Here is a 27,873-nt window from a genome sequence, read left to right on the forward strand (position 1 = left end):
AGGTGTGGAATAGCCTTTTTAAAGGCTATGCAAGTATATGCTTAGTTAAAAATGAGTTTTGCCAATGACAGAATCCCTTTAAGACTGAGGTCCCACGTTGCGGAAAAGCATCTTTTTTTGTTGAGGATTTTGTTGCGGTTGTTTGAGTCAATAATGGCTGCAAAAGGAATGGGAAATATAAAGGAAGGAAGGAAGTTCTCACCCTTCTGCTCAATCCACTCTTGGCATTGGATCAAAAAATCAAAACCAAAAAAGCTGCTTAAGCCCAGAGACCCAGGAGTGTACAGGAAGTCCAGAAGTAGGCTGTTGTCTAAGGCTCGGTTCATATGAGCATTGAGGGATTCCGTTCCCTTCTCTGCATGAAAAATGTAAGCAGCACCTTCCTCTACGCATTTTTCGCACAGAAAAATGAAAAGACCCATTATAGTTTATGGGGTTCGCGAGTTTCCTAAGGAAACACGAATGCATATGTGAACCTTGCCTAACCCAAAAACTAGTAGAGCCAGCAGAACCTGTGAGAGCTGAGCACTGTCTCTGTGTGAGTAGGAAAGCTGCCATGTGCTGCTGCAGGACTCCAACCCTGTTTGAAAGGATTCTGTCTACATTTGGTGGAAAAACTAAGAAGCTGCGGTCAATGACTTGTAGTGTACCTTAAAACTACCTCAATAAAGTATCCGGAGACAATTTGTTGTGTGATTATGCAAAACAAAGTATATATCTAGCTTTCTGATTATTTATTAAGCATAACAGCAACTCTCTGCGTTTGTGCAGGATAACAGATGGTCAAGACTTGCATTCCGTTTCCCCCCACCAAGGGGACGAGGTGAATTTACATAGTCTTTCTTTGGTAAGTGCAGCTGTTGCGGCCCTGGCTGGCTTCAGTGTCTATGACATTAGGTATATGTGTAACAGCTCACAACATTAGAAATATTGGTTAATTTATACTTCACAGATTTTCAGTGCAGATTCTACACCTCAAAATCTGTGACAATTTACATAGCGTTGCATATATGAGGTTTTCAAAACTTCATATACAGATAGCAGTAGAAATCTGTGTGCAATTCAGGTCATGCTGAGAAGATCTGCAGTATGTCTATTCTTTACTGGATTTGCACTGTGGATTTCACCATTTTAAGCCTAATAGGGTAAGACTAGGTCACATTTGTTGATGTCACTGTAAGGCTACATTCACATTGCAATGTGTGCCTAAAATCAGCGGATGAAAAGGTCCTGCTTGCTTGGCTACTTTGTCCAACACTTTCAGTTTAAAAACAACAGTCACTCAATGGACCCCATTATAGTAAATTTCTGTAATTTTATTGGTCTACCTTCTGTTATTCCGATGCTCCAATGGAGCAGAACAACGGGGAGCCAAGGCTAGTATGAACCTTGCATAAGGCCAAGGGCACACTGCAAATCATGATTTAGATTACTTATGTGTATAGAAGTCGATGCAGAAGGGAGGAGTGGGCATGAAGAGAGTAAGATAAGACAAAAAAAAACAGCTTGTAGTCTTATCCTAGAGCTTTCTATCACAAGCAAAACCCTTTGTTTATATCAGTACAGGTCAGTTCTTTGTAGAAATATCCTGCAAGTTCATGGCACTTTTTGTGAAGGAGAGACGATTATAGCACAGATTTTTCCTCTACCAACAGTATGCAGTTTAGGGCACCCACCAACACCAAGAGAGGACTGCAAAATACACATAGTATCATGCTGAGGGGGAAACTGCTAAACGGTGCAGAATATAAATCATATCATTACTAGAAATTGCATTAGGGGGCATTCACACGGAGTAACGCAGCGCTAATTCTAGCACGACAACTCCCGTAAGAATCAGCGATGAAAAACAGAATCCCGTTGACTTCAATAGGTTCCGTTTAACGAGTGTAACACATTGAAGTCAATGGGTTAAAAAGCCATGAGTGTGACAGAACTGAGGGCCAGGCGAGATTAGGGGTATACTGTCTGGCCCTGTCAATCAAAGGAGGATAGAGGGGCAGAAATGGGAGGTTTACTTACTCATTGCTGTTGCTCCAAAGATGCTAATTTGCATATTGAAAAAAAAACATGTACGAGGAGCTCATTAACAATGGGCATACTCTACTTGCTTCCAGCGGCCTGTCAGCTATCTGCAGGGAGGGGTCGATATGGTGAGTTCTGAGGACAGACTGATTTTTTTCTACATTTAATGGAAATAGGGGTTTTAACTTGTTTTTTCGATTTATACTTTTAAAAACTTTATTATTGTTTTTTTTTTTTTTATTTAGTCCCCAGGAAACATGTAAACACTTGTACAATATGCCACAACCAAACAACCTCTATGCTTCAATGAGATACTACAGGTATCTGGCTGAGTATAATGGGAATAAAGCCTCAGCTATAATGACAGCCTCTCTGTAGCCCGTGATTGTATCATAGATGAAAAGGGGGCAATTTTTGAAATGAAGGAGTCCAACCATGACATCTAAGGGCCTGTGCACACGGAGTTAACGCGAGCGCATTTTAGCATGATACACGTGTAAAAATAACACTCCCATTGACTTCAATGAAATTTTTTACACGTGTAAAAAACGTGTCAAAATACGCACCAAAAAACGTGACACGTATTTTGATGTGTTTTTTACATGTGCAAAAAACATGTATTATGCTAAAATGCGCTCGCGTTATCTCCGTGTGCTCAGGCCCTAAGGGTTCGTTCACATCTGCTTTTGTATTCCGTCCGGGTAGAGTCCGAATGGAGACCCCCCTGAACGGAATACAAATGCAATTGCTGTGCTGTAAAAGCACACGGACCCCATAGACTATAATTGAATCATGCGGACAGGAAAGTAGGTGGTGAACTACTTTCCTGTCCGGACGATCCCTGCAGTGATCTAGCGGTAAGCACACAGACCCCATTATAGTCTATGGGGTCTCTGTGCTTTTACAGCACAGTGCTTTGCACTTGCATTTGGTATTCCATTTGGGGGGTCCCCATGCGGACTCCCCCAGATGGAATCCAAACGCTGATGTGAACCGGGCATAAGGAGTTAATCGTCCCTACTCAGTTATCTTTGACAGCAGGTGCTTCAGGCAGGTGTCTGTTATATAATGCAACCAACCCCTGCTACATGTGGAGAATGTTCAGTGCCTGAGTTCACTTTAAAAAAAAACAAAAAAACAACCCTGCGCACATTTGCTGTACATGTACTGCTAGGCTCACACTAGCGCTATAGTCACTGTTCAGATCTGCCAGGGAACCCGAACAACAGAGAGCCTGACTGCTAAAGCAGTGGTAAGCCACCCCACTGATGATTTTCAGTGGTTAATGCGGGATCAGATGTGATATGCAGCATAATGCAACTTTCACACAACAGCTGCAAAATATCCAAACCTGCTAGATTTTTGGTCACAAGTCACATTGGACTTTACCAACAAAGACACCAACATAAGTTGCAATTTTTTTATCAGCCAAATTGTAATGTGATAAGTTGCAGAGAAAGCAAACATTTTAATGGAACTGATACTGGTTGGGCAGCACACTCATAGTAGTGGAAGCAGGTTCTATGTAGGACTGACCACCTCCCTACTGTAACCTGTCCAGACACAAATATAATTGAACAACACTCCAATTTAGTATGCTTGTTGTTTATTAAAGGGATTCTACCATTAAATTGATGTCGGACGCCTGCGCAGTACGCTGCGAACAGAGCATACTGCGCAGGCGTCCGACATTAAGCCGAAGAAGGAAGGGGAGGATACAGAAGAACATAGAGGTGGTGCTGCAGTCGGTTTTCAAGCAGCAATAGGGACACCCCCATCGCATCTCCTGCGCTGGAGGACGCCCCCATCGCTGCGAGAGAACTAAATAGCATACGGGTACAAACTGGTATTTCGAACGAACGGCGTGCCGGAGATCACTTCCAAAGGTAGGAGACAAATAGCCTTTCTAAAGGCTATTCCGACGTGTTACCTAAAAAAAATTTTTTTTAATGGTAGAATCCCTTTAAGGCCACACTGCTGACATGCATATCAATAATGTGGATGTAGCTAGAGCAATGTTTTGGGTTTATTCAAACCCTTCATCAGGCATACAATTATGATTTTTTTTCACTGATTGCCAAACGGGGAAGATCTCCTGACCAAGGGTCCGTCTGGAAAAAATTTCACTTGATGCTTGTCTCCTCCCTATCCCACAAACTGGACTGTCTAGGTTGCGTTAACATTGAGTTTTTTGGTCAGGAAAAATCGGCTCAGGAAAATTCCTGAGGCAGTTTTTTGAAGCGTTTCTTGAAGCGTTTTTTACCTGAAACCAATGCAAGTCAATGGGAGGCGGAAAATCCCCCTGGCGTTTTTTGAGGCGTTTTTTTTGTCAAAAACGCATAAAAAAATGCCTCAGAAAAAACGGTAGTGGTTTTTCTGCTTCCCATTGACTTGCATTGAATTTTTCAGGCAGAAAACGCCTGAAGAATGGACATGTTGCTTCTTTTTTTCTGCTAGCAGAAAATCCACTACTGAATTTTTCTGCTAGCAGAAAATCTGCTAGAGGAAAAAAACAACAAAAAAAAACAGGTTATATAGGACCGTATGGTGAGGAGGATTTTGAGGCGGATTCCTGACCAAATAAACTCCATGTGAATGCAGCCTTACTTCTTTTCTCCCCAATTGTAAGTCTGATGAAGGATTTGAACAAGCCAGAAACGAAGCTTCTGTATTAATGATATGCATGTATACACCAAAAAAAGCATACCAAGACTGGATCCACACACTCTGTTCGGGGATTCTGTTCCCAAATCTGCCTGAAAAGCTCAGAGATAAAAGTCCTGCAAGCAAGACGGTGCATTCACACTGAGTAAACGCGCGTGTATTTTTGCAAAATACACGTGTAAAAATAAGACTCCCATTGACTTCAATGACATTTTACAGGCGTATTTTTACAAGCGTATTTTTACACGTGTAAAAAATATCATTGAAGTCAATGGGATAGCAAAATTTACAAGTGTAATTTTACTCTACAAAATAAGCTAGCGTTTACTAAGTGTGAACTTACCCGCATTTTTCATGTGGAAACCTGGCTGACCCCATTATTATAGTCTACGGGTCCGTGGGTTTCTGCAGTAACCACTTTTTTAGCAGATTAGGTTTCTGTTTTTCAAGTCCCCAAGCAGACTCGAAGAACAAAAAGTATGAATCTAGCATAAATTCAAGTGCTGTTCAACTTTATGTCTGGACATGTTCTGCTTGCATTACGTCAAGTTGTGAGAAAAATAAATGTTTAAGATTTTTTTTTTTTTTTGCAATTTAATATCACATGACTATTCTAGAAGTACAAAAATAGTTGATAGCCGTATTTGGTGAAATTGCTCTTGAAACATCGGAACAACCTCAGCAAGGTTGGGACTGTTGGGGGACTAGACGTGAGGTCTACAGTAAGAGGGCCGGTTCTTTTTTGACTATTAGGGTAAGTTCACACGGGGTTTTTGGGTCTGGAACCTGAGGTGGACGCCGCCTCAGGTTCCGGACCAAAAAAACAGGTAGCCACCACATTAGCAAGTGTCACACTAGCAAGCAGGACATTCCTCTCTGCCGATTTCTGAGAAGACATTGCATATATACACATACACCTAGAGACTATAGCCTATGCCAGGGGTCAGCAACCTTCAGCACTCCAGCTGCTGTGAAACTACAACTCCCAACATGCTCCATTCACTTCCATGGGAGTTCTAAGAACAGCAGAGCAGTTATGCATGCTGGGAGTCGTAGTTTTACCACAGCTGGAGAGCCAAAGGTTGCCTACCCCTGGTCTATTGGATCCACTGGAAACTGCTTTTTAAGCGAATAGGGTCTCCAACTGGACCCGAAGTACTAAAACCCTTTTTGGGGAGGGACTTTGCCAAAGCAGCTCCTGAATGAAGTACCTTATACCTCAGCCCTTACCCTTGCTTCACACCAAAACCTGCACTCAAACAGCATGATCCTTTTTCCTACAAGCTGCCTATTTCTTCTAATCTGATTCCTATGTCTCTAGTTAGAAGCCAGGCACATGTAGGTTACTGGCTGTTTACACTCTATCGCGTTCTTTAGATATGGCATTGCTAAATGTCGCCGGAAATGAAAGCCATCAAAGCGCGACACACAGATCGCTTACACACTACACTTCCCATCATGCCTTACAGCTCCTCACTACCGCATCGATGACGTTCCAGTCACGTGGTGCAGCTTTCAGCCAATCCGAGGTGGCAGCACTCCTGGTCTGCGCTCTGAGTGCCGGCAGTAGTAGGCCTCAGTGAGTTAGCAGCCCTGGTTCCTGAGCTGTGCGCGGTCTCCTGAATCACCATGTTCCTGACACGGTCCGAGTATGACAGGTGAGTGGCAGAAATCTGAGAGAGGAGAAGGTGATGGGAGTAATGGCGGGAGGTGATGTGCCCCGTGTGTAGTACATGCTGAATCATGGCTCTCCTTGCTGTTGGTAGGAGTCTCATTGGAATACACAGAGGGCTGCTGACTTGCAGGGTCTTCCTTTGTGTCAGTGGTCCTCCTGTCCTCACACTTGGTCATTTACACTGATTTATGTAGTTTGCCACTTTTGTACCTGCTGAAGGTCCAGATAACAGTTATTTATTAGCCTAGTTCTTAGACCAAGCTGAAGCCATCACATGATGATGGTTCTGTCCAATGTGGTGGATGGCACAGTTACCAGCAAGGAGATGAGATAGTGTAGTAACTGTAAAGTAACCCTTTCACCACTGCTTAATTGGACCCTCACTATTAATGACAATGAGGCTGAGCTATGTCTGCCTGTAGTGATCACTCTCCATAGTAATGAATGGGATATGTCTAATTGACTGTCAACCACTGAGCTGCTGTTATTTCTCCCATTCACTCTAGTAAAGAACAACCATATGGATGCTGGCACCAGAGCTAGCTAAGCCACTGCCTGTTTCACTGATATCCACAGGTCTTATTATATATACCACATAGAACGTATTGATCTGTATAGAGGTATCCTTACCATCAGATGGGGTTTAGTAATGTATCTGCATTATTGCATTCATCACGTTACCTCGTAATATCAGCCAGCCCAAGTGTCCTATTGCACATGGATGTGTGACATCCAGTTCATAATCCACATAGAATTGGTTAATCTCTGCTGTATAGTAAATAATTCTCCTATCCATCATTAGTTCCTACTGCCAGAGTAATGGGCGATACAAGGGATCCCCCACCACTATTTGCACACTGGATATACTATATGGACACATGACAACTAATATATCTGCAGAATAGAAGTGGCCAGTCGCTGCTGCATAGGAATGTTTCTGCCACACACTTATTTTTGTTTCTCCTTTTCTATGTTAATAGTAACTTCAGTAAAGGTCAAATATTACTATTATTTTTTAAAATATTTATTTGTACTGCTTGCTTTTTATCCCCTGTCCTAATTGATATGCATTATTGCTTGCCTCATTGTAGCAGATCCATTTAGCTTCTGTATCTGTTAAATTGTTGTAAAACGTGATGCGAATGGACCCTAGAACTGGGGATAGTTATATCTCCTGGAAATCCCCTTTGATACGCTTACCCTGTGTACTTTCAGTTTCCATTATAACAGAGTATTTATTGTAAAATGTGATCTTTCCTTTAGGGGGGTGAATACATTCTCACCAGAAGGAAGACTTTTTCAAGTAGAATATGCAATTGAAGCTATAAAGGTAGGCATTGTATCCTTATTTAGAATATCTTCTCAGTCTTTCTGAACAGAAAGTGAAAGTATATCTGCAAGTCATCCTCGGGTTTTTCTCTTCCTTCTCCTGATAAAGCGTAGGTGTTTTTGTCTGATCCAGCCCAGACACCAAATGCCACCCTTGTTCTCTCAATTATACTTTTATGTATAATATGTATATATAATAGAAATATTTTTATATGTTAGCATTTTGAGGCTAAGTTCACATCTGCTCTAGACTCTCCGTCTGAAATTGTGGAGCTAAAAAGTCCTACACGCGCAACTTTTTCATCCACGGATCTCAGATAAAAGACAATATACTCCATTATACCCTATCCTTAGCAGGCTGTATGTATCTGTTGTAGACCAAAACAACGAACATCCCGGCGCAGATGTAAACTTAGCCTTACCATAATAACAACTGCTCAGATCCTGTGCTTGTAGTTTTTTTTAAGCTTATTAGTGATTTTTACATCTTGATATTTTGTGTGGTGTTATTTTGCTTTTCTAAACCCCAAACAAACAAAACAGGCTACCGAACGCATTGGCAAGCAGCGTGCAGTGAAAGCACACGGACCCCATTATAGCCCACTTGCCAATGCGTTTGATAGTCTGTTTGGGGGGGAGGGGGGGGTCCAGGGTCCCCATGCGGACTCCCCTGAATGGATTACCGACGCAGATGTGATTGAGGCCTTAGAGGGGTTTGGGTAGACCAGTGTTTCCCAGCCAAGATTCACAGAAACAGCAGAATTCCTTGAGCCCTGATCATGAGATCTGCAGAACACAGCAGCCAATAGAACTGTCACTTTTACAAAAGGAAGAGCGAGTTTGTTTCACACTGCTGAAAGAGGCTTTACGAAGTAGTAAACATTGGTGAGACAAGTTATAATGCCCTTTTTGTTCAAGGTGTCCCCTTAGACCCCTTTGACTAAATAAATGACAAATATGTCAGCTCACCCACAAATCTTCTGATTTAAAAAGAAAAAATGTCCATTACCTTATGAAGAAAGGAAGGTGCTCGGAAAATTCGGCCTCTCAGCCCAAGGTGTAGATACAAGCGTTCATGAATTGAAAAAATCCAGCATCAATTCCTTGTATAAAACGTAACTTTTATTGTGAAAAAGTTTTCTGGAGCATGAGCCGCTCCATAAAATCAAACACAGATATTCATGATGGCAGAGATGAAATTACGTCTGGCTGACGCGTTTCGGGGCGTTATTGTAGCCCCTTAATCATAGCCTTAGACCCCTTTACCTACCTTATTTGCTTAACCTTCCACCTCCCCAAACATATGGGGAAGCAAACTGTTTTGTTATATGTATACAACTTTTTCCTTGTTCACTCAGTATCTGTTTTTCCATTTCGTTGTTCTGTATTTTATAAAGTTTTTCAATAAAAACTACAGTTTAAAAACCCCCAAAAAAACAGATGCTAGGAACTTGAATTGGTGGCTGTGGTGAAAGGTCCTCTTTAAAGCTAAGGGTTGTTCAACATGGATATATGGTATATTTCATACGCTATCATGTTAAAGCACCGTATGTATATTCGCTTGATGAATCTTTCAGGTTGTTAATGGCTATTTTATTTCAAAATTAAAAATTATGAATTTGGTTTGACTCCAGCTGTTATCTCTATACTATTTATTTATTATGCTTAAGTAATATATCGGACCGAATGACACTGCCTGCTGTTAGTAAGGCTAATTTTTTTTTTTTTGTGTGTGTGTGTATATAATACAGAAATATATATAATTCAGGAACTGTACATTCTGCCAAGTTTTGCAATTTCCTGCCACTGCTTTATTGTAACCGTCTAATAAAATGATTGTGATTTTAAGTGTCATTGTAAATTTTCTCTGGTTTATGTAGCTTGGCTCCACAGCCATTGGTATCCAGACATCAGAGGGAGTATGTCTTGCTGTAGAGAAGAGAATAACATCACCTCTCATGGAGCCTAACAGCATTGAGAAGATTGTAGAAATAGATGCTCATATAGGTAAGACTGTGTGTATAATATATACACTTATTGATAAAAACAATAACGCTTCATGAAAGTCATTGGAATTGAATGATATTTTATATGTGTGATTGTAATGATGATGTGAGAGGATAAGATTACTGAGGAATACTGTACAATTGAAATGAGGCTTGGGTACCCTGTTGGGCATGGATACAAGATGAGATATGGTTGGGCATGGACGCACACAGGTTCCATATACTATCCTGCAACAGATTTGTGCACGGACATAGCAGCTATGCCTGTAGAACCTGTACACTTATAAGCTGCAGAATCTGTTGTCTCAGTAAATACTTGTTTGGTGATTTGGGCAGGCCAAAGAAGTGTTGCAGTCTGGTGGAGCCTGTTGCAATAAAGACCTTGCACTGTAGTTGTGAAAATATAGTGTTATTTATTAAGTAGCATCAGTAGAAATGTGGTTTCCACCAAATTTCCTTTTACTAGGTGCCTGGAAATGGTCCAGATAAAGACAGTGGTGTGTGGTGGATTAGGTAGCTGTCGCTGCTGATTGTCATATCAAACAATCTTTATTACTGATTGTCTGTCTGCATGCAGGGTTCCTCTGTCCGCTTGAGAAGTCGGACATCTTCACTTGCGGACAGGAAAGGACGGGCACCGAGTGCAAAAGAACGCACCTGATGCCCATTGAAATAAATGACAGGTGTCACGGACACAGCTAGTGTCCGCTCCTAATGTCCGTGACAGATTTTGAGCAGACACTAGGAGCGGACACTACATGTCGGACACCGACGGTAGTGTGAGCGCCCCCTAAGAGATGTGTTCCAATACTTTTTTTCACATGGTGTGTTTGTTTATATCAATATGTGTATATGTGTGTTTTGTGCATGGAAGTTAGAAAAGTAGACAATCACAGCACTCCTTTACAGGACAACAAGGCAAATAAGCCCCCACACCACTTTTTCACTTCAAGTTTGTGACTTTTTAAACAGCACCACCCTCATACCTTTAAGTGGGCAAGACCATTGACTGCATCACATTTATGTCACTTTATGGTGTAATTGACTGGAATCTATTCTAGGTGAATAGCTGAATATTCTGTTTGAGGTGCACAGCCAGGTCCTGAATGCGCTTGCACCTCTTCATGAATCAGGCAAATCCCCCGTTGTCACAGGGATCATCAATACCAATGTATAATACAACCCCTTGTTTTCTTTATTGCATGTCAAACTTTTTAGCTATACTCTCTCCTGCCTCAGAGGATCCATTAGAAGCCTTTGTTGTTCCATGTAATAGGATGTGTTGGATGGAGTTGGTGCCTCCGTTCTTTATGCTTTTAATAATTAAAAAAATTTTTTTTAAAAAAAACCCTGATGTGAGCCTTAGTGCTGTGCTGCAGCACAGTGTTCTATTACACTTGGCTCCTTCCTTTACAAATGTACAGCTAATATTGTTATGTATGTCTTAAGGTGATCCTTATGTTGTTTCTTTTGTTTAATTTTAACCTGTGACTACCAGCACTCAAATGATCCATTTGTAACACAGGTTGTGCCATGAGTGGATTGATCGCAGATGCAAAGACATTAATTGATAAAGCTAGAGTTGAAACCCAGGTAAGGACATATCTGAACCCTTATCACTATGCTGACTTCTTCACTATTTATTGTGTTTGCATCATTCTTTTTCTTCTTGTGTCTGACTTGTCCTTTCTAGAATCACTGGTTCACATATAATGAGACAATGACTGTAGAGAGCGTCACACAGGCTGTGTCCAACTTAGCATTGCAGTTTGGAGAAGAAGACGCTGATCCTGGAGCAATGGCAAGTGCTACATACAGAGTATATTCTAATTTGCTTGAATTACAAAACAGTTTGAAATTTACACAGAATTTCTATTCTGTTGTTTTAGAGTCGACCATTTGGAGTTGCTTTACTGTTTGGTGGAGCAGATGAGAAGGGGCCGCAACTGTAAGTTGTCTATATAAAGTTCTGATGAGATTGATGTATATAGAATGTTTTTGTGTGGTTGGAAAGGTTATTTCTTCAAGGTGAAGGTTTACACAAGAAATCTAAGTGCTAGGAGACCATCTAGGTTCCTATATACTAGTCAAAACTTTTGAAAAGCTGTCAGACCCTTATAACATTTTCAAATTTTATGTTGTGACTTTTCACTAAACAAAAATAAAATCCAGTTTTCCCCTATCGTTCTTCCCTCGATGCCCTAGTCTGTCTAAGTGAAAACATAATATTTGAAACCTTTAATGAGTTTTTAAGAAACAATTCACCTTTAATTGACTTAAGTATTATGACCCTTTTAGGGTGCATTCACACTACGTTTCCTGAAGCTTATTCTGAACGTAAAACACGTTCAGAATAAGCGGCGTATAAAGCAGCTCCATTCATTTCTATGGGAGCAGGCATACGAGTGCTCCCCATAGAAATGAATGGGCTGCATCTTTCACTGCGAGCAGTCCCATTGAAGTGAATGGGAAGTGCCGGCGTGTAGGGCTCTGAAGGAGCAGAGCTAGCCATACACGCAGGCACTTTCCATTCACTTCAATGGGACTGCTCGCAGTGAAAGAAGCAGCCCATTCATTTCTATGGCGAGCGCTCATATGCCAGCTCCCATAGAAATGAATGGAGCTGCTTTATATGCCGCTTATTCTGAACGTGTTTTACGTTCAGAATAAGCTTCAGGAAACGTAGTGTGAATGCACCCTTACTCTGTACTTAATTGCAGCACCTTTTGGCAGTGATTACAGCCACCAGTGTTCTTGGGTGTGATGGCACAAAGTTTGCACAGCTGGATTTGGACATTTTCTGCCATTCTACTCTGCAAATCCTCTCAAGCTCTGTCAGGTTATTCTTTCTTATTCTTATGGTAGAGTTGGAAGGGACCTCAAGGGCCATCGAGTCCAACCCCCTGCGAGTGCAGGTTTTCCTAAATCATCCCAGCTATATGTTTATCCAGATTCCGTTTGAAGATTTCCATTGATGGAGCGCCCACCACCTCCCGTGGCAGCCTATTCCACTCTCTCACTACCCTCACTGTCAGAAAGTTTTTCCTAATGTCTAATCTGTATCTCTTTCCCTTTAGTTTCATCCCATTGCTTCTTGTACTTCCTTGTGCTAATGAGAATAGGGTAGATCCCTCTGCACTGTGACTACCTTTCAGATATTTGTAGACTGCTATTAAATCTCCCCTCAGCCTTCTCTTCTGCAAACTAAACAATCCCAGTTCTTTTAGCCGCTCCTCATAGGACATGGTTTGCAGACCTTCCACCATTTTGGTTGCTCTTCTCTGGACTTGCTCCAATATATCGATGTCTTTCTTGAATTGAGGCGCCCAGAACTGTACACAGTATTGCAAGTGTGGTCTGACCAGGGAAGAGTACAGCGGAATAATGACCTCTCTTGATCTAGATTCAATGCTTGTCTTAATACATCCCAGAATTTTATTAGCCTTTTTTGCAGCAGCACCGCACTGTTGGCTCATGTTGAATTTGTGATCTACTATTATGCCCAAGTCCTTTTCCCCTATGCTATCACTTAGTTCTATTCCTCCCATACTATATATGTTTTTTACATTTCTGTTACCCAGATGTAGAACTTTGCATTTGTCCCTGTTAAATACCATTTTGTTTCGCCTCAGCCCATTGTTCCAGTGTGTCTAAGTCCTTTTGAATACACTCTCTCTCCTCTCTAGTGTTGGCTATTCCTCCTATCTTCGTATCATCTGCAAATTTTATGAGTTCCCCAATAATTCCATCGTCCAGATCATTTATAAAGATATTAAAAAGTACTGGGCCCAGAACAGAGCCCTGCGGCACCCCGCTTTTGACTTTCTTCCAGTTCGATGTGTAGCCATTTAGTATTACTCGTTGTGCCCGATCATTAAGCCAGTTGTGAATCCACCTAACTGATTTTTTGTCAAAGCCATACTTAATCATTTTTTCAATAAGAAGGTTATGTGATACTTTATCAAATGCCTTACTGAAGTCAAGATATACTATGTCCACGGCATTCCCTTGGTCCAACCATTCAGTGATTTTGTTGTAGAAGGAAATCAGGTTAGTCTGACAAGATTTATTGGTCATAAAGCCGTGCTGGCTCTGGTTAATTAATGCCTTCCCATCCAGGTACCGAAGTAAATGTTCCTTGACAATTTGCTCAAAGATTTTTCCTGCTATCGAGGTCAGACTTACCGGCCTGTAATTTCCTGGATCGTCCCTTTTCTCCTTTTTGTAGATGGGGACAACATTTGCCCTTTTCCAATCTAAAGGGACCACTCCTGTTTCCCATGACTTACTGAAGATTATAGCAAGGGGTTCTGTTATTTCCTCTGCTATCTCTTTCAGGACTCTAGGGTGTAAATCATCTGGTCCTGGGGACTTGGTTTCCCGTAACTTGGCTAAGTGCTCTCTTACCAGACCTTCGCTTATAGTCAGCTTGGAGTCCTCCTTCCCCTCATCTCCATCACCATTAATGTCGATATTTCCATTAGTTTCTTGGGAGAAGACGGATACAAAATATGAATTTAGTTTGGATAGGGGCTGTCGGATAGCCATGTTCAAGTCTGAGATGTACAGTAGGTTTCTGACTGGGACACTCAAGGACATTGACAGAAGTGACCTAAGCCACTCCTTTATTGTCTTGGCTGTGTGCTTAGGGTCCTTGAACTTCTTGCCCAGTCTGAGTTACAGAGCACTCTGGATATGGTCAAAAAGTTAAATATTGGTTTCATAAAACCAGAGAATTTTTTTTTTTTTTTTTTGGTTGACCACCTGGGAATTTCTTCCCTCTTAAGAGCTCAGCCAAAGTGACCATTGGATTCTTGGTCACCTCTTTTACCAAGACCCTTCTCTCTCTGCCTTGGTCAAATGTGACCGCAGCACCTTAGGGGTTCCACTGCTTTCACTCATCCAACCTCTGAACAACTCCCACACTTGAAATCATGGGGGCCCATTTGGTTGGGATGGTAACTGAAGGTTCCCATGCCTGCCAGAACTATTCAGGTTTTAGTAGTTATACAGTAATTTTACCATAGGCTGCAATACAGTAGTATTGTAGTCTATGATAGAAGCGCTCTACTGATTGCTGCTTCAAACCCGCTAGGGGAAGCTTAAATAATAGTGATTAAAAAAGAAAATTAAAGTTTCTAAAAACATAAAAGACGAGAAAAGTCAAATAGTCTTCCTCCTTCACTATACTGCATACAAAAGTAAATAAAACATACACATTAGGCATCCCTGTATCACAAAATGCCTTGGCTAAAAGAATATAAACTGATTTTTTTCGACTACTGGGGCCAGAACATTAATTCTCCCAGAAATCAGAACGGAGACCAAAAGTAGTCTCGTGAAAGTAGCGCTACAGGACTTGTATGACTGGTGTTACATTCACATCTATGGGACTGTAATCTCAGGCAGCACCTGTAGTCCTATAGAAGGGAATGGAGCCCCAATCTCACAAACACAGTGTTGGTTCATGGACAAGAAGACTGTGGATAGGGCATAAGTGTCTTTAACTACACAACTCCTTTACGTCCTGTCATCCACAGCCCGTTTAGCCAATGCCTATTTCATGCAGGCTCTATCCTCCGGCCACCGTCAGTGATCAACTGTTCTTCACTGTAGTGAATAGTTACTAGGACAAGGAAGCCTGCATCAAATAGATCCATTTCCTCCACTGCCAGCTCACTGAATTTTAGTTTGTTTGCATGTTTGTTGTTTTTTGTTTTTCCTTTAAACAAAAATAAATTGAGATTTAAAAAAAAAAAAAAAAAAATTTACATTTTTGGGAAAATCAGCCAGCTCTAGTCTGAATACTTGTTTCCATGCATTTTTTTTTCCTTTTTAATACATTTAGAAATCTGTTTCCACCCTCTTGTTATGAGGTATTGAGTGCAGATTGATGGGAGAAACTTGAATGTTTTTGGTTTTAGTACAAGGCCAGAACATAACAATGCGAAAAATAGGGTAAAAAAGACTTCCTGGGTGCATTGTAAGACCTTTTTTTTTTTTTTTTTTTTTCTTTGACATACATTTGTTTTTGACTGTTAAGTTAAGAATGAATAAAGTTGTTCAGTATTTACAGGTTTCAAGCCTATTATTTGGATTTTCCTTCTCATGTACTGCAGCTTTCACATGGATCCTTCAGGAACTTTTGTTCAGTGTGATGCTCGTGCTATTGGTTCTGCTTCTGAAGGAGCCCAGAGCTCATTGCAAGAGGTTTATCATAAGGTGAGCCGAAAACTTGCTGACTTCAATGCATAACAGGAATGTTTTTATTTATTTTATTATATTTAAAGGGCTTTTTTTCCCCATAAACCTAAACCCATTTAAAATGTGTAGATAATTAGAAGTTAAACATTTTTTCCAACACATAGAAATTTTGGAGAGCTTAAATATTTTCTCCAGCCGTCTTAGTGGTGGTACTTCATCTTGATAAGTAGCCAATGGAGACGACAATGAACGCAGGAACTTTCTATGGTCTAGAACTTTTCAGAAAAAGGGTTAACATCTCATACCTGTAATGTACCTGTATGACCTGTGCTCAGTAAGGAAATCATGACTAGGTTTTTGACAAGTGCCACAAAGTGATGACTGGTGGATAGGTAGGTATGTACCTTCCATGGTATGTAGGTACGCACCCCTGACTGGAAACATCCAATTGTCAGTTTATTCATAATCTTGTAATAGGAATACCATGAGACACAAACAGGGCTAAGAAGAGATGCAGCATGATAATTTATTAGAGAGAAAAAAAAAGGTTCTGGGGATATTATCACTCCTTAAGGAGAGATCACCTTCACAGGCCTATGTAATCTTACAAAAGCCTTTTTTGCTCCACTGGGGGATTATGGGCAAAATATGCAAATGTGTTTTCCAAGATGTAAATGGGGAAACAGTCACTCTGTTTACTGCCCTCTAGAGGCAGCCCCCTTAAACATCATGTCCGACTTTTTCAACAAGCCTTTAAAGGGAATCTATCATCAGATTTATGCACAATGAGCCACACATATGCCTGAATAACCTTTAAAAAGGCTATTCAGGCCCCGCTAATCGTATTATAAAAGAGTACTATAAAATCATATTATAACTGAGTATGCTCAGTTTCTCTTAGAACTACGCGAGCATACTGCGCATGCCCAGTACGGTCGCGCATTTCCATTCACAAAAATGTCGCTGGAGTGTGCGCAGTAGCGCTCCGGATGGAACGCTACTGCGCACGTGTGGGATTTTGATAAAACCCGCCGGAAGAAACGAAGATGGAGGCGGGGAAGCGAGAGGTCAGGAGGATGTCGTAGACAGAAGACACCAGAGGAGGGCGTGACTGAAAGATGATGTCGAGCAGTGCACGGACCGCCCACCGTGCACGGTAAGTATGATTTGCATATTGTTTTTTAGGGTCTTAGTTTAAAAGGAGGGGGTCTTTAATATTATGATTAGCGGGGCCTGAATAGCCTTTTTTAAAGGATATTCAGGCATATGTGTGGCTCCTAGTGCATAAATCTGATGATAGACCCCCTTTAATGCTGTATAAGTTGTGGGTCGTTGTCATTACAGTGATTCTAAGTTTGTTGTTTTTGACACCTAAAAAGAAAAATTCCCTAACTAAGGGGGAAAAAAAGATATGTAGACTCCAAGAATTTTAACACTGGTTACTTTTTTACATTTCCATTATTAAGACAACGCATTGCCAACCCAGCGATCGTGCACAGTCTGTGATTAGATGCCTCAGTCACGTTTGAACAAGGCATCTAGGGGGTTAATTACACAGTGGAGACCAGGCAGCATCTGCTGTGATCGTACTCTACTACATCATTGCTAGAGCATTTCTAACCTCTTGATCTGAAGTAGAACTGGGTAATTATCCCCTAAATTTTAAATCACAATTATTGAACATTTTTACCTCTATTGCGATCAGTGGATGATTTTATGACGCTACAGACTCTATATGCCACGCCATACCATAGAGTTTTATTTATTCACATATCCTGACTGGATAGTATACAGTTAGTTAACATATCACTTAGGGCGGGTTCACATCTGCACCCGTGCGCACTTTAGGCAATCCTGCTGGGTTTCCGTCTTCTGACCCGAGAAACTGGACAGGGAACGGAAACCCGGCAGTCAGTTTTCAAATCCATTCAAGTGAAAAGTGAGTGCCCGTGAGCGTTTGGTACCTGTCTGTGGCGAAACCGCTTTTTTTTTTAACTGGACACAAAGTCGGGTTTTCGTCCCCTGTCCAGTTTCTCGGGGCAGAAGGCGGAAAACCCAGCAGGATTCCCTAAAGGGCGCAGATGTGAACCTGCTCTTAACCAATGACAGTAAATGTGAGAGAGTTTACACCAATTAATTGAGCTGACATTCTGTTATTTTATGATTGCCGGCCCTAGCCACAGGGTAGTAGTGTGCTCAATGGCAAAATTACATATGGTTGATCATAAATCTGGAATGGGTATAGGTCCCAAGCATGTTATTGTATGTGTACTTTAAAGGGGTGTCCAAGACCCAGGCATAATGGATACTGATCAGTGATCACTGATAAGGCATTGACTGGAGCAGTACACAAGGCCTATGGCGGGAAGCACTTCTGCTCCTATTTAAAGGGGTTATCCTTCTAAAAGTTATCTGTAAATACTTCCACAGCAATGCTAAATACTCACTGTCCCTACTTTTAGTATATGTGTTTGTTGCGGGGACGAATGTTGGAGAGTGGAGATGGGAGGGGTACATAGAGTGAGAGTAGGAAGATGAATTATGGAAAATATAGTAAATAACAGTGATACAAGGAGCAATAAGTAACATAAAGCCAAGCTAAGCATGCACAAGTGAATATTACTAGCAGTGCTGTGAGCAATGCTGTGGATGTATTGGCAGTTAATTTATGGAAGTCAAAAGCAGTCAGAGAAGTCAAACCCCCCCACAACTGAAATATGAATGGAGGGTAAATATTTATAAAATGAATAAATATATAAATATATTTTTATTTTAAGTCAATGACGCTGAAAGAAGCCATCAAATCTTCACTCACAATCTTAAAGCAGGTGATGGAAGAGAAATTGAATGCTACAAACATTGAGGTAAGTTTTGTTTTTTGTAATAAACAAATGAAATCTTTACCATCACATAACTTATAGAAAACAAGTGCAGCATTGCATGACATTTTAATTTGTGTATGTGACGTCTTCTGTGTTTTACCGCTGTACCTTCAGGAAGTGTTCACGGATTGCTTTACTGATGTTAAAAGCTTAGCTCTCATTTCTCAGCTGCTGTAGAGAGCAGAATACACTCTGCATGGGGGTGGGGGCTGTCCAATGAGCTATTCTGGTTGCCAGTGGCTATATTTGGGGTATTGCAGTGGCAGAAATTCTTTGTTGACATCAATCACACTCAAGGCAGCTGTTCAGTCCATCTCTTGCTGGTCTTTACCTCCCACCCACCACTATCATTCTTTACCTTTTTTTTCCCCCCTCTTTAGCTTGCCACGATAGAGCCTGGGAAGAAGTTTCACATGTACTGCAAGGAAGAGCTGGAAGAGGTTATCAAGGACATCTGAGCATCATCTATCACTAAAATAGTTCTAGTTGATTGGACCACTACTGCTGGTTCTGTGTTGAATTTTTTTTCCAATTTTTTTTTTTTTATAATTGTATCTGTATATAGATACTGATTCCAGTTGTCGCAAATAAAACCTTTTCTTATTCTTGAAAACTGTCATATCATTTTTTTTTTTTTTTTTTTTATGTAGATTATGAGCCCCATATAGTACACTATGTGATCAAAAGTATCCGGACACCTGGCAGAAAATGACTTACAAGTTCGTGGCGCCCTCCATCGGTAATGCTGGAATTCAATATGGTGTTGGCCCACCCTTAGCCTTGATGACAGCTTCCACTCTCGCAGGCATACGTTCAATCAGGTGCTGGAAGGTTTCTTGGGGAATGGCAGCCCATTTTTCACGGAGTGCTGCACTGAGGAGAGGTATCGATGTAGGTTAGTGATGCCTGGCACGAAGTCGGCGTACCAAAACATCCCAAAGGTGTTCTATAGGATTCAAGTCAGGACTCTATGCAGGCCAGGCCATTACAGAGATGTTATTGTCGTGTAATCACTCCGCCACAGGCCATGCAGTATGAACAGGTGCTCGATCGTGTTGAAAGATGCAATCGTCATCCCTGAATTGCTCTTCAACAGTGGGAAGCAAGAAGGTGTTTAAAACATTAATGTAGGCCTGTGCTGTGATAGTGCCACGCAAAACAACAAGGGGTGCAAGCCCTCTTCATGAAAAACACGACCACACCATAACACCACCGCCTCCGAATTTTACTGTTGGCACTACACACACTGCCAAATAACGTTCACCGGGCATTCACCATACCCACACCCTGCCATCAGATCGCCACATTGTGTACCGTGATTCCTCACTCCACACGTTTTTCCACTGTTCAATCGTCCAATGTTTACGCTCCTTACACCAAGCGAGGCGTCGTTTGGCATTGACCTGCGTGATGTGTGGCACCCAATCACCTGACCACGTTCGAAGTCCGCGAGTTCTGCGGAGCGCCCCATTCTGCTCTCATGATGTCTAATGTCTACTGATGTCGCTGATATGGAGTAGGTGGCAGCACAATACACCTAATATGAAAAACGTATGTTTTTGGGGGTGTCTGGATACTTTTGATCACATAGTGTATGTCTTTGTAGAATGGGAGGAAATCCATGCACATGCGGGGAGAACATAACAACTCCTTGCAGATGTTGTTCCTGGAAGGATTCGAACCCAGGACTCCAGCACTGCAAGGTTGCAGTGCTAACCACTGAGCCACCGTGCCCCCTAAAAACTGTCATATCTTGTATTATTCTATATGAATATTATACCTGGCTTGATGTCTTGCTGAATTAATTATTCACAAATATTTGGCAAATCTCTGTAACTGCTGACTAGTACATCAGATGCCCCGAATTTGATACTCTGATTTGATACCTGACCTCTGCAATTTGCACTAATCAGCAGTTACAGGTCATCATTATCAAAAATGGTCCCCCAGCTCAGAAAACCTCTTTCCTACATCTGTAGTAATAGTACAGTGGATGCTGGGTATTTAAAGAGGACCTTTCACCACTTTTGGGCACAGGCAGTGTTATATACTGCTGGAAAGCTGACAGTGCACTGAATTCTATGGACGAGCTGTGTGAGCAGAGGGAGGGGGGCATTCCTCCTCGCTCCACAGCACAGCGCGATAGGCGCCGCGAGGTAGAAGGACGTTCCTGGCTAATGGTCAGAAACGCCCTTCTGACCATAGAGCACTACGTATTTTTCGGACTATAAGACGCACTGGACTATAAGACGGTTTTAGAGGAGGAAAATAGGGAAAAAAAATTTTGAAGCAAAAACTGGTAAAATATTTAATGTATGGGAGTTGTAGTTTTGCAACAGCTGCAAGGCCACATTGACAGGTGACCCTGCAGCTGTACGGGGATGCATAGAGTGTTTTTTTTTTTTGCGGGTCCAGAAGTACTTTTTAGTTATACCATTTTGGGGAATATCTATTGCTTAGATCACCTTTTATTGAAAAAAAAAAAACGGTGGTTTATGATATATGATTTTCTACTTTTATATATATATTCTAGGGACAGGAGGTGATTTAGAACTTTTATTTATTTCATATTTTTATTATATATTTTTAAAGCTTTTTTTTTTTTTTTTTTTTTTTACTATTTTATTCCCGCCCCCCGGGGCTTGAACTTGCGGTCACTTGATTGCAAGACCCATAGCTGGCAATACAACTGTATTGCCGTCTATGGGACATTCTGTGTATTTGTATTACGGCTGGTCATAGACCCAGCCGTAATACTAATATATAGCAGTGACAGGCCTGGGAGCCTCAATAGGCTCCCGGCTATCACCCGAACAGGTCGGCTCCTGCTATATCGCTGCGCAGGAGCCGGCCTGCAACTTTACAGGTACGGGGCCGGTGGGGACCGGCCCCGGGGGAGAGAAGGGGCCGCTGATACTGACCCGGCATCCGCTGTACTAGAGAGGCGGATGCCGGGGAGGGATAGACGCCGGGGCCTGAGACATCGCTGCCCTGCATGAAGCCAGCGGCGGGGGGACGGAGGAGCGGAATAGCATCACTCCTCCCGCTGCTGGCTTCATGCAGGGCAGAGGAGCGCAGCGATGTCGCAGGCCCCGGCACCTGTAATGGTGTCTATCACTTGCCTGCCGCCTCTCTATTACAGCGGATGCCAGGCGCCACATTCGGCCTATAAGACGCACCCTTCTTTTCCCCCCAAATTTGGGGGGGAAAAAGTGCGTCTTATAGTCCGAAAAATACGGTAGTTGACAACTGAATTTGCACTTTACTTTTCAATATTGTCTTCAATATTGTCACGAGGTGTAAGCTCAATTTTAAAAAAAGTAGACAGTAGAATTTTGGAAACATGATATGGAGTGATGAGACAAAAGTCAATAGACTGGGCTCTGATGGTGCAAATGGGTCTGGAAGAAACAAGGTAAAAGGGGGCTAACGGAATTGAGAAATTTAAGGAATGGTCAAGTTTGGTGGAGGATGCCTGATGATATTGGGTTGTTTCACAGCCAATTGACCAATAAAGGTCTCAATCCTGAGCAATATGTTAGTATCCTAAAAGACAACTTCATACACTCGAGTACTATGGGTATGAAAAGGATGATAATGTTCCAACAGGACAACGACCCAAAGCTCAAGTTTAGTGAAGAAATTATTCCATGACAATGAAGTAGAGGTGCTGGATTGGCCCCCACAGTTCCCAGATTTCAACCCAATTGAACACTGTACAAATACAGCTTTTTCTTCAACTGTACCCACGAGTCAACCATTATGCACCAACACTGTAACATGTAGAAGAGAACTGGAATCCGAATTCAGTGGCGACATGCTTGAATCTGATTGACAGCATGCCCAGAAGGATACAGGCAGAGTTAAAAGCCAAAGGTGGATTTTCAAAATACTAACAAAATTATTATTTTTTTTAGATTTTTAGGAGCAGAACAGTAACAATGCAGTTACACGACAAGAATCTTCGTAACTAATCATATGCATAATAATTGCAAGTCAAATTTATGTATTAGATAGCCAAGATAATTAAATGATTGCAGTCTCACATTCAAAGCTGTAATGGATGTTGAGATCTGGAGCCGGAAAGACAAAACATTGTTACCCTTAAGTATATGAAAATAAGTTGTTTTAGCAGCACCGTATTCTGAGAACCATAACTTTTTTTTATTTTGGTACCATTTTGGGTTATATGTATTTTAGATAATTTTTTATATATTTTTTGAGACTGTATTTTTTTACAGTGTTCATTGTGGGGGAAAATTATGTTCTCTTTTTATAGTATGGGTTGTTACAAACGGATGAATACCAAACATGTTCGTTAATATATATATATATATATATATATATATATATATATATATATATATATATATATATTTTATTTTATTTTTTTTTACATTTACACTTAGTCCCATACTGGGACTTGAACACTAGGTGGCATGATTGCTTCATTAGTACATTGATATGCAGAAGCATATCAATGTACAATGTAAAGTGAAACTCTAACTCTAAGCCTTTGCATCATCAGTTGGATTGTGGAATCTAAGGCCTGGTTCACATCTGCGTTCGGTAATCCATTCGGCAAGTCCGCATGGGGATCCCCCGAACGGAATACTGAATGCATTGGCAAGTGGTAAGCAATGAAAGCACACAGACTATAGACTATAAAGGGGTCTGTGTGTTTTCCACATGCTGCCAAGCACGAGTCATGCGGAAAGGAAAGTAATTCATGAAGTACTTTTCTGTATGCATGTTACATGCGGAAAACACACGGATCCAATTATAGTCTATCGGGTCCATGTGCTTTCATAAACTCACTGCTTGCCAATGCGTTCAGTATTCCGTTCGGGGGATCCCCATGCGGACTTGCCGAATGGATTACCGAACGCAGATGTGAACCATTAAAGGAGTATGTCAAATGACATCTGCAGTTGGCACCAGCTCATCTTTATGACGTACTATTATGTGAACTCACAGGAACAGGTTTGTAAGGTAACCGAGAATAAATTACCGTGGCACACTTGTTCATCTATATTTCTTATCTGTGTTATAGTATTTGTAAAAGTAGGGGGTAAAATGATGTATTTCCATAGTTATGGATCTAAAGGCATCAGGATTGAGTGTTGAACCCTGACTTTACATACTGACATACCAATGAGCTGTCTTGTGGATAGGTTATCAGTATTATATAAAATAAAAATAAATAATAATAAATCAGCCAGAAAAAACCCTTTACTTGATCTGATGCTTGTTAGGATAGAAGTATATGCAGTGCATGACCCTCATGGAGGTAGTCACCGTGTGGAGGTCATGTGCTACCTGGGTCTAGAATAGAGGTATTACTGGTCTTTATATGATGTGTATTGTCTGGTAAATGTCTGTATAGTGATTGTAATTTTCCCCAGTATAGCGGTACACACATGGTGGTTTCACAACTATATACATGTCTGCAAAATTTTATTTTTTTACTAATCTTTTAAGAATATATCAATACTGCTGGAAGTGCAGCCCTGACTTCTGAAATGGCTAAATATGACGGTTTTGTTGGTATGTCAGGATTTGGGGTCCAGTTTTTAATTTGGGCGAGGGCCAAAACTATCTAAAACCGGCCCAGAAAGACATTGCATCTAAATGAAAAATGTTATTTGATCCAGCATGATTAATCTGTAATCTGTATGCTCAGCAGCAAAAATAGCTAAATATTTTATGCTGCCTGTATTGCTGCTCTTATTAGTAATGCTAGGTTCACACCTGCGTTTAGGGTCTCCGTTCTGTGGTTTCCGTCTTCTGCATGCCAGAAGACGGAAACCACAGACCGGGTCTGGCCGTGAGCGGCGGTGAGCGCTTTATGCTCTCTGCCGCGAAACCGTTTTTTTTAATCCGGACACAGAGTACTGCATGTCCGACTCTGTGTCCGGATTATAAAACCCGGTTTCGCAGCGGAGAGCATAAAACGCTCACCGCCGCTCACGGCCGGACAGCTTTCTCACCCATTCAAATGAATGGGTGAGAGAGACTCCTGCAGGTTTCCGTCTCCTGCTCTGTTTTATGCAGGAAACGGAAACCTGCAGTACAGAGAGGAGAACGCAGATGTGAACGAGCCCTAACCATGTTATCACTAGGTTATATATATATATATATATATATATATATATATATATTATATCACCTTCTCACTCCTTATTCTGAGAGATAGAAACATCACCATATTCTAAGGGGTTCTGTCTTTGGTTAAAGAGGACCTTTCACCACTTTTGGGCACAGGCAGTGTTATATACTGCCGGAAAGCTGACAGTGTGCTGAGTTCAGCGCACTGTCGGCTTTCCCGATCCGTGCCCGGTGTAAAGAGCTTACGGTGCCGGTACCGTAGTGCTCTATGGTCAGAAGGGCGTTTCTGACCATTAGCCAGGAACGTCCTTCTGCCTCGCGGCGCCTATCGCGCTGTGCTGTGGAGCGGGGAGGAACGCCCCCTCCCTCCCTGATAATACTCGTCTATGGACGAGCGCTGTGAGCAGAGGGAGGGGGCGTTCCTCCCCGCTCCACAGCACAGCGCGATAGGCGCCGCGAGTCAGAAGGACGTTTCTGGCTAATGGTCAGAAACGCCCTTCTGACCATAGAGCACTACGGTACCGGCACCGTAAGCTCTTTACACCGGGCACGGATCGGGAAAGCCGACAGTGCGCTGAACTCAGCGCACTGTCAGTTTTCCGGCAGTATATAACACTGCCTGTGCCCAAAAGTGGTGAAAGGTCCTCTTTAAAAGGATAGTTCTGTATTACTTGTTTCCAAATTATTTACATAATCCAAAAAAAACCAACAAGTTTTACTTTTATATGTGCTTATATCTAGGCAACAGGAGAAAAGTATTCTCTCTCACTCCAGTAAGTCTAGTAGTTTCCAGGGTAATCCTGAAAGGGGTTGTCTGCTAGAAAACAAATGTTATAAATTATTGTGGGTGTTGTAAAATAATAACTAATAAATATTAACTCACTGCTTTGAGATACCTCTGTGCTGCTTTGGTTCCCATTGGGTTCCTTCCTCTATGCTAATTTCCAGGCTAGCAGCTCACAGACTTAGAGGGCAGAGGAACTCCAACAACTGACCTCAGTTGTGATATCGCTAAGGCCTGTGATACACTCTGCTAGCCATGCTGTCCAATCACTTGATTAATAGACAGTAGCACTCATGATCATAGATGGTGTGGCCTAGACAGTAGCAGTCATGATAGATGGTGTGGTCTAGACAGTAGCAGTCATGTTCATAGATGATGTGGCCAATATAGGTCTCAACAATATCACTTACAGAGACACAGGTCCTGAGGAGTTTATCAAATTATTTTGCTCAGCAGATCTTTAATATTATGACGCCCTGTGATATATAGATATATATATATATATATATATATATTTTTCCAAAATGGCGCCGCGTGAGTGGCAGCCTGATACAGAGGCTCCAAGCTGAGAGTGACCATATCTTTACTTTTTCACTCCTTTTGTACCTTCAAGAATCCTCTACTCAAGTACCACTATGAAAAGCTAATTATTTGAAATGAAAAAATCCTGCAGACTATTCTCTTACCCCTCATTCACATCTGTGCTGGTATTCCGTCCGGAGGAGTCGGCATGGGGACCCCCTGAACGGAATACCAAACGCAATTGCAAGCTCTGCGCAGTAAAAGCACACAGACCCCATAGACTATAATGGGGTTCGTGTACTTGCTGCGCGCTGCCTGCACAAATCATGCGGACAGGAAAGTAGATTGTGAACTACTTTCCTCTGAGCATGTTCTGTGCAGAGATCTGGCGGCAAGCAGATGTGAACCAACCCTTAGTGTCTATTGTTTATCCTTGGAAAATGCCTGCAGTCGGCTATATAGCCTTGTTATCATCCCCCCCATGAGCTAAGGAAAGCATGGACAATGAGAGGCAGACAGCATGGAGGAGAAACTTGCATGAAATTGCAGATTCCTTTCAAGGAAATGTTTTGGCGTCTATTGTGTATGCTTAGAAGATGCATGCAGTCGGCTGACTGGAATTTCTTTTTCCTGTGGACACATGGGGTTTTGTTAGGCCGGGTTCACACGGAGTATTCTGGCTCATCATTTGGTATACGTAGACGCCGCGGGAGGATTTGCGGGCCGTATACGCTCCCATTTTTTTCAATGGGAGCCAGTACCGTACACGCGGCGCTATTTTGCGGCCGTGATTTTGCATTGTTTTGAAAACAATGGGAGTGTATACGGCCCACAAATCCTCCAGCGGCATCTACGTACCAAATGACGAGCCAGAATACTCCGTGTGAACCCGGTCTTACAGCCTTTCTTACCATCTTCCCCCACGAGTTAAGGAAGCATTGCAAGAGAGGCAGATAGTATGGAGGAATAATCAGCACCCCGTCTCTCTGGATGGCTTCAGACTTCTTCGGACAGATAGAACATGTGACAGCGGTAAGAAGAAAGGAGGAGGCCTTGCAATGAAAGATGGTGCACTTTTTGGGAGAATTTTTTTTTGTGGTTAACGAACAATAGTACTGATGGAAGATATCGAACTATCAGCTGTGAGCATGAGAGCCTACTACCTACCAAAGAAACCACCACATATTATCATGATAGCTGCATATGTCCCCCACCTCAGCTGCTTCTGCATGTTATGTCTACATGCTGTGCCCACCTCCTCGTGTCCTCCAACCGCGGTCAGGCTGTACTATCAACATCAGTTCGCACAGAGAACTAAATGATCCTGAAGTTTTTTTTATTCTTTAGTTGCTAGGACTTCTAGTATCTCTCTATTTGCTATGTGCTTGTATGAGTTCTCTCTTGCTATATACTATCCATGGTATATTTAATATTTCCCCATGGTGGGACTATTAAAGGATCTTATCTATCTTATCTAATCTTATTACAGTATGTGTAAATTAACTATAAGGGCTTACGTACATGACAGCATGCTTTTTCATTGTGCCACTCATGTTTTTCCTGTATAGCACATGAAACCAATTCATTTCTATGGGACCCACAAAACAACAGGCAGCACATGGATGGAAGAGTTGCCTATTGACCTAGTGGGTTTTCCAAAGTCACAAAGCAGCA

At 41.8% G+C, this 27,873-nt stretch overlaps 1 protein-coding gene across 1 annotated transcript; it reads left to right on the forward strand.

The window, feature by feature from the left end:
* Positions 1–6,203: 6,203 nt before the first annotated feature.
* PSMA5 (proteasome 20S subunit alpha 5) lies at positions 6,204–19,398 on the forward strand. The gene is made up of 9 exons (XM_075262693.1): positions 6,204–6,347; positions 7,628–7,694; positions 9,574–9,700; positions 11,225–11,292; positions 11,393–11,500; positions 11,589–11,647; positions 15,819–15,921; positions 18,681–18,767; positions 19,166–19,398. Exons 1-9 carry the CDS (start codon positions 6,319–6,321, stop codon positions 19,241–19,243), a joined length of 726 nt encoding a protein of 241 aa, XP_075118794.1. The 5' UTR covers positions 6,204–6,318; the 3' UTR covers positions 19,244–19,398.
* Positions 19,399–27,873: the final 8,475 nt, after the last annotated feature.

The sequence above is a fragment of the Leptodactylus fuscus genome, chromosome 2 (genome assembly GCF_031893055.1).
Source record: "Leptodactylus fuscus isolate aLepFus1 chromosome 2, aLepFus1.hap2, whole genome shotgun sequence".
NCBI classification, from domain to species: Eukaryota; Metazoa; Chordata; class Amphibia; order Anura; family Leptodactylidae; genus Leptodactylus; species Leptodactylus fuscus.

Bases quoted from the DNA above. Each gene is read 5' to 3' on its own strand.
- PSMA5 (XM_075262693.1), top strand. From the start codon at position 6,319: ATGTTCCTGACACGGTCCGAGTATGACAG. The intron at 11,648-15,818 runs GTAAGTTGTCTA...CATGTACTGCAG, and splicing joins GATGAGAAGGGGCCGCAACT to CTTTCACATGGATCCTTCAG. The intron at 15,922-18,680 runs GTGAGCCGAAAA...TTTTATTTTAAG, and splicing joins TGCAAGAGGTTTATCATAAG to TCAATGACGCTGAAAGAAGC.